We start from the raw sequence: 12520 nt of genomic DNA on the forward strand, positions 1-12520 counted from the left end.
AACCACATCAAAAGTCGATGATATGACTGAGGATGAGAAATTGATTCAATTTAACCGATTTCGTCGAAAATTTAGAAAAAAGGTAGATGATTATAAATCTCAGCAATTTAATGCTGTATTATCAAAAGTTATTCCAGATGAAAAATCTCGCGAAGATCTTAAACAACAGGCTAATCAACGATATAATATGCGCAGGCGTATGGAGATAAATTACGACGAAGGAACTGACATACCCGAAGATGAACCTCGAAGGGAGAGGAAAAGGTTCAAACACGTTAATTCTATTATACTCAGTTTGCTTAACCACGATCAACGAATCGCGTTAGTGCATTCGTTATCAGAGCTCCCCGATTGGTCGACGGCTTCCTAAATCTCCCTCGATCTCACCTGTTAAATATTTTCTACCTACCTTGAAAAAGTAACTTCAATTTTTGTTCATTCGATATTAATTCTTCTTCACACGATCATCTCCAACTCGCAAATACCTCTTTACAAATATATTACCCATTTGTTCGTTTTATTTGTTCTCGATTTATCCCATTTAAGCAGCATTGTAAATATTATTTCAAATAAGAAGATTTTATTATTTCAAGAAGAGCTTATTAATTCTATTCAATATGTATGCTTTGGACAATAGCTACCCTCTACGTTATGTAAATAAAGCAGAAAACATCGTGAGAATTCGAAGATTTGATGGAGTATATCAAGACGTATTTTTACCTATTACTTGGGAAAACCTTGAAGATAAATTGGTCAACGAAGGATGTGACTATGGACCAATTATGCCTCTAGAATATCAAGAACATTTTATTTACGCTCAACAACATTTTTTCATAAGCCGTTATATTTCTCTCTCACGTTACGATGGTATGCACATTATGAGTGCTTTTCTGAACGGTTGGTGGCTGATTGGCGATGGCATTTCACACGCTATCGTGCGTCAAGTTGTAAAAGAAGAAAAAAGGGTTTTGAAACTATGGGATACCTCCAAAGTTTCAGGTACAAATATTTCTGCGAAGAGATTATGCCACAACATCCAGCATCATAAAATTAAAGTACCTAAACGAATTATTCTTTCTATTGGTAGTCACGACATCTTAAAGGAGTCATTTACCAAATGTTGTTACAACACTAAAGAATTGATTGCTTTTCTGCTGGACCAGGGTGTCGAAGACATATTGATTCTTCCCAATATTAATTCTAGAATCCTTCCAGATCAATCATTGCGTGGTAAATTCCGAAATTGGCTCAAAGGAGATCTAATTAAAATTAACCCACAAGTACTTAAGTATGCTCACGCTCTCGAAGAAATTATCGATCGAGCAGACCCTTTCTTTAAAGATGGAGCTGGAAATTACTACGCAAACCCTTTAATTTATGCAGAACTTGCGTACAGAATTGTAAAGTTCACACAGTCCCTGGAAGCTTCTAACCAACTTTAATCATTTCTACCGATATTTACGTAATTATCTATTGTCCAACACTTGTACATACTGTATTAATTTTAAGAGAAGAATTTTGATTTTATTTTTTCTACTTTGTGTTATAATTACGTCCCTTCTTATTATGCGAATAAATAAAAAAAAAAACTACCTATTAACGTGTACGAATTGTTTCATTTTTTCTCCTCTCAACCTTGAACAAAAATTTACCAGATTGATTTCTGTCGCATAAGAAGTTATATTTAGCGATGGAAAGTGATAGCCGTACGAGACGACAGGAGGGGAGGGGAATAAGATAAGGAACCGTCGCCTAAAAATTATACAAAAGGCAGATTCCTTATCGCATTTATTGCTTCTACGAACTGAACCTATACCATCGATGCTGACATACGATTATTCAACGTTTAGCTTTCAATGCGAATGTCTCTCTCGAATTGTGTGTGCTTTTATTTGCGTCGCCATCTTTTTCGGTAAATATTATTTGATTTTTTCTACACCATACTAGCCTAAAGGCATTTCATGAACTTCTTTTCTTAATTGCAGTGGTGTTTTTGTGCGATTAATGCGGTATTATATTTCGATTGGATTAATTTAGATTGATGCAAATTATCCTGCTGTAAGTACCACGTTGTTATTGTTTACCATATTTGATTGGAAGCTACTATTGTGATACTCTTTCTATCCATAATATCTACGACCATTTTATATAGCCTATTTGATTGATTCGTGAATATCTTTCAGTTTTGGAGATTAATTCAGCGACTTTGGTCAGATTGTGTCGCAGTGGATTTATCCTTATAATAAACGAATCTTGATTTAATTACGAATTGGATACTACATACGGTAAACAAGCACACAATATACCTATTTGTTCTACTCGAGACGAAGTATTAATTTGAAAAATTTATTCATTAGCATTGAGTCCAATCGGTGTGTATTTTCTACGGATATATCCATCTATGCGTGAAAATTGAGTTTAAAAGGTAAGAAATCAGTCAAGATATTTATTCCATAATAGGCAAGACTAGATACTCCAGTCGTACAAATATTCATTGATTAATTGCGTGCAATTCGTTCATTAATTTCAACATTTATTCATTGTTTGATCAGAAGTCAACGTGGTATTTTGGCAACAGCCCAGCTGTGTGATTTTATTGGTGATTTACGATATCAGCAAAGAATATTCGACGTTGTTGGTAAGAATTAAATTCATATTCATTCATTACTTAAATTTCGTCATAAGTTACCAATTTCGATTTATTTACTAGACGATTATTGATTCGATTAATTCAGCGAATTGGTGATACGGTTTCTTCAACTTGAATTCAACACGACCAGGTAAAATACCATTCACAATTTGTCAATATTTGTTACCGATTTATTCGCAAAGCTATTGAATTTACGTAATTACTGTTCGAATAGGCTAACCGGGAATTATTTCGATACTGTTTAGATTTGACTCTGACGACGCGGATTTCTTTACCAGGTACCTATTACTCTTTATACAATGAATTTTCACAATCTTATTAAATGGGAAGGAAACCGGTACTATTTTTCGAAGAAAGAGATTGACGATGATATTCATGATGCTCGTAGAGCTTTATACAAAGAAGACCTATCTCTTTACAAGCCCGAATTAGTTCGAGCATATTTCAACGAACCTAATTCATCCTACCGATCAAAAATTTTCGACCCTGATAGACCAATCACTAAAACGTATGTCGACGACATTATTTGTGCAGAGCCTAATAATGATTTCCCAACTGATTTTATCCAATCTATAGACATAGATATATCGGATTCTGACACTAATTCTATTCATTCTTCTAGAGTCATGGAATCGTTCAAAGTGCCTATGTGTGAACGTTGCGGCGACGGTTTTGAGATGCGTCAAGAAGTTGTAAAAAACGAATATTGCCCGCACGTATTCCATCAAACCTGTATTAAAGATGCAACAGAACAACGGACCCCGGCTGGAAATTTTAAGACGGTGAAAAATAAATGTCCAAACAAAAACTGTAACGCGCTCCTTGTACGTCAGCGGTACAATTATTTATCCTTCCGTTTTGGTACACCATCATGCGTCTGTACGAATCAATCTCATCGCATTAGTATTGACAACCAGGGAGAAATAATCCGTCGACAATCCGAACGCATTAACCATCTCCAAGAATCTCTCGAAGATGCTGAGGCCATATGTGTCGTACGTTTGAATAGAATCTCGGATTTGGAACAACAACTGCATAATATCAGACGTGAAAATGAAGTTAATCATCTCGACGGTAAGTTTTGTTGTTTTAACCATCCTGAATATACACGTAACCATCATCATCGTACCAATTACTTCAATTACGCTGAACAGAAATTGTTTTTACGCGAATTGCATTTTTTCAATTACTTCACCTGTGGAAACGAGAATTTACTACCTACACCTGTTGACATTAATTCTAAAGACGTATTCGTTTCAAAATTTCATAATTTAAGAAATTTTAATATTCCATGTGTTTCCACAGATATTGATGAAGAATTAGTTCAAGAAAACGGTGAATACGTCGAAGATACGATTGACGATGATACTAATGAAGTAGACAATTGCGCAAATACCGATAATAATAACGAAGACTTGCAAGATACAGTACAAACTGAAAACACGAGCCCAATTGGACGTAACGACTTGAACGAACCGATTGATCGATTATCGTCGATGTTCGCCGCGAAAGAAGGTATTATTAATCATTCTATTGATTCAATTAACAAGTCAACTGATTCATCTAATTCTAGCATTCTTTCTTTATTTGAAGCTGAAGAGCGTGAATTCCAACGACAACTAGACCTGCAATTGGATGCGCAAGATGGCTTAATTGCAAAGGTGCCCAATTCACTTCCTCCGGTCGAAAAAATCGGCGAAGCTGGTCCATCACGCCAATCGACGAATACTGATCAAGTATCAATTTACGGTTCGACTTCATCGTCGGTCATCGTGTCGCCTAAGACTATCGAGGAAAATAAAGAAATTACATCAGAAATCAACCTCGATGATGTGAACATGCCACCTGCTCATCCGTCAACTGAACCGCCAGTATTGGCAAATGATGCTGTACCAGCGACTTCAAGATTTCGCGACACCTTCCGTCCAAGCGGCCGCAACGTATTGGGAAGCTTTTTCAACGCACATAACGTGCTGGTCAACCATATCGTTGCGCCATCTTCAAACGCTACACGTATGTCGCGAGATCCGCGGACCCGTAACGTAATACCGCCACGTGTGGCTACTGTCGCCGAAGCTCAAAGACCGTTAATGGACGATGAAGACGCTCCGAATGAAGACTTCCGCGATGAACGTGAAATACGTATTTACGACGGAGGAGTAAACGGCCATTCAATGCAAAGAGCGATTTTTCCTAACCGCCGCAGTAATATTATGGCAATCCTCGAAAGAGCGAACTACCATTATGGTCGTCAAATTCAACATCAGCTGAGACAAGAATTTTCATTTCAAACGCAAGAAATGTATTCATCGGTTTTTACGACTTGGTCTGCGAACGATAACCAGCCATCAACCCATTGTTTCTTCAATGGGTGGTGGGTGGTTGGTGATGGCTTGGCACATTCGTTGGCTAGAGAGCCATTAAGAAGAAATTCCGTTCTGAAGAATCGGTGGGATAGGTCAAGATTTGCAGGGAGCTTCATTAGCGCCAAAAGGCTGATGCATAATATTGACAACCACTTGACAAACGTGCCGCCTTACGTAATTCTCTCTATGGGAACCCACGATAATACGCTTGAAAATGAATTGGCTACTCGATTAAACACCAACCTCGTCCTGAAATGTTTACTTGACCATGGCGTACGGCGAATTCTTGTTCTTCCGACCATCGTAGCTCCTAGACGAGAAGACGCTCAGAGATTGTTGGAATATCGCGACTGGCAGAGAAGTATCATGCCTCAGATGGATACGGAAAGAATTCACTACTTAGAATTCGTCGAAGAAACTATTGATCGCGTAGAGCCCTATCATTGCGATATGGGTGGTATCCTATACGTTCATCCGTTCGTAGTATTCGACGTAATCTACAGAATTAGCCATCTTCTCGCCTACAGGCCGTAGTACAGACATTTTCGTAAATATTTATTCTTTAAGGTGACACTTTTGTTTATTTTTCTTATTTGTTTGTTAAATTGTGAATTTGTTTTCGTTGAATTTTTTCTATTTTTAAGTTGTTTATTTGACAAGAATGCGGTAATAAGCTGAACATGGATCGGTATTTGTTCAATTCAAAGCTCGCTGTTTTTCGATCAACATAAGTACCTATGTTAGGACTTATGTTTTATACCATTACGCATTCAACGAGATTATTTCTATTATAAAAATTAAGCTAATTTGCTCTACGAAGCACTTATTTACGTATTTTGCTTATTATGATTAATTTTTCTACTTTTTCTATGATATAACAGGGATTTTCGGAAGTGGTTTCTATTTTTACGTGTTCGTGAATTGTATTTCCTTGTTTGATTCTTTTTTCTTGTTATATTTCTAATGTATAATTACTTTTTCGAGTTCGTATATTTACTAGAAGGCCCATTATAAAAGGTTGATATTTTTTCTATCTTTTTGATAATAAATATTCAAGAGCTGTAAGAAGTATACGCTCTTCTGCAGAAATCGCATTATTTATTTGTTCATGATTATTTCTATTGGAAGGTGATTTGAGGCAATTTATTCACTACTTGGGATTATCGGTATCAAAGTTTCAATTTGGTTAATTTCGCGGCTCAATTAACTTGACATAGTACTGAGGGAATTTTGCAATATGATTGATTTAATATTCATGTTATTTACTGCAGGTGGGTTCTATTTTACCGCTTACGAGACAAAATATTCCATTTAACTTGTCACTTGGTGACCATACTATACTGCAATTAATTCTATTTATAGTTCCATCTTCCGTGTACTCAATTCTCATACTAGTAGCTGCATGTTTTCACCTGAGATTATTATATGCTGAAATCGTATAAACTCTAATAATCTACAATACGGAAATATTCACAGCCATTTATTCAAGATAAAATATTTTACAGGTACAATTTATCGGAAGAATCCGTCTACTAGAGATAACAAGATATAAATAGAATTTGCCAGACGGATACTACAATAATCTGTAGGCCTTTGCTACATGGATAATCCCCACCTACTTAAATACAGTGATACTTAACAGCCTTATAAAGATAATCCCTTCCATTTACAGCATTTTTTCAATATAATATCCACAAGGAATTTACGCAAATATCTATTAGCCTTCATTAGTATTTTGAATGTTAACGTGATCATTGCTAGTGCTCCATTTCAGTTGACGTACGCGATTTTGTGCCATTTTTGCTGTTTTCCGTAACATTCGATATTTTATTTTGTGGAACGAGATTATGGCTGCTGCTAATTTAACACACTCCGTTGAGCTGAGTATCGCCGTCTGTACCATTTGCGATGATACGCTAGCTGCTCCGCCGGCTGGATCTACAGCATCTCCTGTCCTGGTAACCGGTTCGAATTGCCACCACGTAATGCATCTCAAATGCCTGATGCTAAAGACAAAGGGTATGATAGAGAGGAAATTAGATTGCTTATACAATAACTGCGGTGCATCGATCTCTGTTACTTCAATTCATGAAATCGTGGTTAAAGTATCACCTATATCAGAGAGCCTACGTTTATTCGTTAATAATTCTACGCGAGCTCAAATAATGTCGCTCAATCAAGAAATGAATAGTACATACGCGCAGAATAATCGACTCAACGGTGAAATCCAACGAACCTTAGATCGTAATGCCGAACTGCAAGCTAATTTACGCGCAAGAGACCGTCTAATCGAAGATTTACGTGCCAAACTCGCATCTCTGAAACTTTCGATCGATTCTATGCAGACGCTTGATTCCGATTCCAAGGAGTCTAAACCTAAACAGAAAATCGATGATAAGTCGTCAATGCCGTCCACCTCTACATCACCTAGACCCAAGGTAACAGTTGAAAATTTACAAGCCGCACTACGTAATTTCGAAACTGACAACTCACCGCCATCAACTTCCGGCTACCGAGCTCCAATCCCAGCCGATCAATATTCGCCATCGTCCGCTTCGTCGAATGATTCTGCCATGAATTTCGATCAACTTTATCATCCGATTCTCAATGCTGTTGTACCCGAACCTGCTCCAGTACCCGTACCTGAGCCAGCAGCTGCCATCGTACCTGTAATGAGAGAAAATCGTCGCTTACAAGTAAATCGACTTGATATTCGTAATAATTTTCCTATTACATATTACCATCGTCCGACGATCGGTTCGTTCCCAAAGGTGAGAATTCCAGCTGATGGTGTAATAACTACTGCGACTTTTCATATGTTGATTTCCGAACTACCTTTTTACATCGATCGTCAAGTGCCACGAGACGTTGCTAAATACGTAAATGACCACAAGTTCTATTTTTACATTGTTTCGGGCAAGCTACGCAGATCTGATGGCGTTCGTGAACCAGTCTATTTTATCCAAGGCCATTGGATCATTGGAGATGGCATCCTATGTGGTGCTGTAGACGATGCTGTCGCTGGAAACATTGATTTGGTCGATCAGCTTCCCTCGAATCTCTTCGTGAACCGATCTATAACGATAAAAGATATTCAGAAGAATTTACGGAAATATGTGGTAGTACTCCCTAAATACATTATTCTTTCTCTTGGCCATCGAGACATAGCCAACGGTACACCGTTGACCGATATCACCGAAGATGCTAAGAAGTTATTGGAGTTCATTCTCAAGACGCATGTTTGTAAAATCGTTATAATCCCTCCAATCTACACTAGCGAGACGGAGCAGACATGTAGGGACTTACGAGCTTGGCTTCGATATACGGCAGTGTTATTAAGTCGTTCCTCCAGAATTGTCTATCTACACGAAGTGGAGACTGTGGTAGATCATCATTTACCAATTGCACACTGGTCAAACATTCCCGCATTAACACAGAGTAGTCATCTTGAAGTTTTACTCGGCTTAATTCCTTATCTTGCAGAGCGAAGACTGTTGAAGCCATTCATGAAACGCGCCAATACAGATGAGCCCGATCACGCTGAAAAAAGACGATAATGATTAACAAAGTACTGATGTATCATATTATATAATATCGCGAACTATAATTACTTCCCGTTTATTCTGCCGATATTTTCGTAATCATCCTTGCGCATAATCTGAAACAAATTAAAAACAAACGCTGTTAATTTTTGTTATCATTACAAATAGATTATCGATACTTATATTTACTACGTCATCAATTATTGGACCAATTAGAAGTGTGAATTAAAGTTGGCAAATTTTCCTATTTTTCTTATTTTCTCGAAGACTGAATATTTTTATTTAATTTTATTTAATAATCGATTATTATTTTTGCTGGACACTATTGTTTCCTTATCATATTGAATATATTATTTCTTGAGTTGAATTATTGTTTCATTTATTACATAATGAGTAATTCTACGATCGACGAGAATCTTAATTTCTTGAATGCTGCTAATGAGCAATTATATATCTGGTATTTGAACTCGGTTTCGGCACTATGGAATGCAAGTGTACTTCATTCTTCATTTGAAAATTCAAAGATCATGCCTGCTAAAAATTTGGAAATAGGAATTTACGATACTAACTTTGGAAAATTTACTCATTCTCCACCATACAGTAATTACAAATATGCCTGCGACGGAAAAAACTTACTCGTTCTTAACGATATTAATTCTGACACCTTGAATTCTCCAAAATTAATTGTAACAAATGAAACCAGAATATTAAGTGATTATGACCTATTCTTTTCTTGCAAAAATATTGATCTGAGCAAGACATTAATTCCGAAATTTACAATTGTACAAGGTGTACCGGGCTGTGGGAAAACATCATTTATTCTAAGTAACGTAAATATTCTATCAGATCTTGTATTATTTCCAACCAAAGAAGGAGCTGAGAATTTTCGAAATAAAATGATTTTGAAAAATGAACATACTTTGGATGAATACCATTTAAAACGTAATTACAGAACAATTGATTCTTACCTAATGGGTACAAATAATAGGAATTATACACGGTTATTTATAGATGAAGCATTTTTAGTTCATTTAGGTGAAATTATATTTGCTATAGCAAAGTCCAACGTGAAGGAAGTAATACTTGTTGGAGACAAAAATCAAATCCCATATATCAATCGTTCTTTATTACCAACTGTACATTTTTCTACAATATCAGATGACTCCGTTTCGAATTATACCTATTTATCAATTTCTCATAGGTGTACATTAACCACCTCAACATTATTGTTTCAATACTATCATCAAGGTATGTTTTCATCGTCGCAAATACATCATGAGATGAATCTCGTCAAACTGAAGAATATTATTTCCCTACCTCATATAGTTGACGCTCATTACTTATGTTTTACTCAACATGAAAAACAGATCTTAGCACGTAACGGATTCCCAATTAACACGGTACATGAATACCAAGGGAAACAATCAGCCACAATTATATTAGTTCGTTTAATCAATCAGAACAATTCAATTTTTGATAGTATTCCACATATAATTGTAGCGCTTAGCCGTCATACTACGAAATTAATCTATTACACAGTAAATGATTTAGACCTACTTTCATCATTTATACGACGATCAAGTAATCTTCAACTTTCTGACTTGACTGCTGTATCCGTTTCCAACTGCTACATCTGAAATAAAATAAAAAAACATAAACTCAATTATTACAGAAGTTATATTATTTTATTAATACATCCAAAGCAAATAGGTACGTATTTACTTTTACACTGTACTAACTTTTGGACAGTTGTCCTACTTGTAAAATCATTATTTTTTTTTTTTTTTCTCACATTTTGCTTTTCATTTTCATTTTTCAAATTTCTGTACATTTTCATTTTCTATAGCATTACGTAATTATCTTATTTTTACGTATTTTTTTTTCAAACTTACTTTAAGCTGTATTTTCTATATTACGTAGTTTCGTATTGTAACTTCTTTTTGTAATCTTGTGGATGTTTTCCATGTTATTTACTTCTATCTTTCTATACCTCGAATTCTTGAAGATGTTTATTAATTCTATTACTTCCGGTACACACTACACGAGTACACAATAAACTACATAAATCGGGGCAGTGGCGCTGGATATTGGTCATCTACTTATTGATTCTATTGATTCTCCTGCTATTTTTTGGATTTACGTACCATATTTCGACCTCGCTACATGTGTTACCTAAATCGGGGCATATGTAGAGGGAGAAAAATCATGCTTTTTATACCACTTAGCTGGGATAAAAAGTATTGATGTATTACCCAACCTGACGCGAATATCCGCGCCGCGAGCCTTACTATAGAAAGGGGTAATTCCGCGAAATATGACCTAATATCCAGCCAATCACAGCGCACCATCGCGCGCAGCCGCTGCATCCGCAGCTCGTCCCATATTCATATTTTCATCATTGAGCTCTCTCAAGCTAGTTTCTAAGAACTTCAGTATTCATTCTACTGCCACCTGACCTGGTCAGCTCCAAGACTACGAGCTTGGACTGCCAGGGAAGTGTGAGGTCTAGTCCAATGCATTGATTCTATTGATTCGAATGTACTGAAACTAGCACAGAGATGATGCTCACGAGGGATTATTTTCCTATGGCTCGGATTTTTCCCCATTTATTCTATTTATTTTGAGTCAATAGTAGTGTGTACTATTCCGGAAGTACATACCTATACAACACCAAACAGCAATTTTTAATTATCATTCTGGTGTTGGAATGGTATTTATATTGTCTTTCCCAATTCCAAGGTATTTATCATTTATTTTCTTAGTTTTTATAACAAATACTTTCCTTTTCCCCAAATCCACAAGAATAGGCTATGAATGTAGTAATTCTTGTTTTAACTTCAATTATAATTACGTTTCTTGAGATACCAACAAATGTTGATCTTTTCTCTACGTGATGAAGTAATTATAAACAGTTTTGAAGTTCATTTGTGTTTCTATTTCTTTATATACATACGATCCTACACATCTAAATTCGTCCTATGATTATACCTGGGGTGGGTCCCTCACTTAGGTGATAGGTAATGTTGAGTAAATTTATTTGCAAAATATTAATTATTATCCTGACTCATACCCGCTCTCGTATATAGGGCTGGACCCCTAAAGTAGAATTATCTGGTTCGAGGGGGTCCTGGTAGTGGAAGGTGAGATTCATAATTAATTAGTCCCCTGATTAGAACCCAGGAATGTGGCTAAATTAGTTCCTACTTGAGACTGACGTGAACAACCTTCTCAAGTAGGGTTTATATGCTTTAATCATCACGTGTGCATTAATCTCCCCCTACATTTTTAGGCTAAATTTTGAAGTAAAATTTTGAAAATTGACTTGAAGGAATTTGAATGTTGAAAAAATTTTAATACCACAAAGAAGGGTGAACAGCATAGAATTTTTTAGCGTTTTCAATTTTTCCATAAGTCAATAAACTGCTGAGAAATTTTTAGTCAAATTTATTGTCTGGTACACTCCGTTTCAATGTATTTAGGTACATCTCCACCAGCACATCACATTCTACTCACTACAAATCGACTACAGACCCTGCGTTCGTCCTCGCGCCTTGATTTCTAAGCCATGCGCCCTCTGGTGGAAGTTTCTGAAAACTCATAGTTGACTTGTATAGTAAAATTAACCCATGACTTGTCAACTATAGTTGAGAAGTTGGTCAGTCCACTTGTATAGTAAAATTAACCCATTCATTAGTTGACAAGTCTGGATACTAATACCTATATATATAAAAACTGACACACCGGGAATCGTCTAGTCTGAGCTCAAAACGTCGAGAACTATCAAAATTTTTGACCCCCGACCTTTTTATCCAAAGTTGGGCCTACCGCAATAGCCATCATTTTTTACAAAAATTTGGCTAAAAATGATGTGAAAATCAATTCAAAATCATTCAAAATTTGTGATATCATAATCGATACCTTTTTTCAATTCCAAAGTTTGATTGATTTTTCATCAATTTTTT

At 36.1% G+C, this 12520-nt stretch overlaps 1 protein-coding gene across 1 annotated transcript; it reads left to right on the forward strand.

Moving 5' to 3' along the window:
• Positions 1-2949: 2949 nt before the first annotated feature.
• Positions 2950-6229, forward strand: LOC135843574 (uncharacterized). Its single transcript, XM_065361505.1, has 3 exons — positions 2950-3724; positions 3956-4165; positions 4244-6229. Exons 1-3 carry the CDS (start codon positions 2950-2952, stop codon positions 5548-5550), a joined length of 2292 nt encoding a protein of 763 aa, XP_065217577.1. The 3' UTR covers positions 5551-6229.
• Positions 6230-12520: the final 6291 nt, after the last annotated feature.

This window comes from Planococcus citri, chromosome 4, assembly GCF_950023065.1.
Source record: "Planococcus citri chromosome 4, ihPlaCitr1.1, whole genome shotgun sequence".
Lineage (NCBI taxonomy): Eukaryota > Metazoa > Arthropoda > Insecta > Hemiptera > Pseudococcidae > Planococcus > Planococcus citri.

What these genes read in the sequence shown, in the direction of transcription:
- LOC135843574 (XM_065361505.1), top strand. Translation starts at nt 2,950, where the DNA reads ATGAATTTTCACAATCTTATTAAATGGGAAGGAAACCGGTACTATTTT. An exon ending in TGAAGTTAATCATCTCGACG is followed by an intron (nt 3,725 to 3,955) that starts GTAAGTTTTGTT and finishes GTGTTTCCACAG; the next exon opens with ATATTGATGAAGAATTAGTT. An exon ending in GATGTTCGCCGCGAAAGAAG is followed by an intron (nt 4,166 to 4,243) that starts GTATTATTAATC and finishes CTTTATTTGAAG; the next exon opens with CTGAAGAGCGTGAATTCCAA.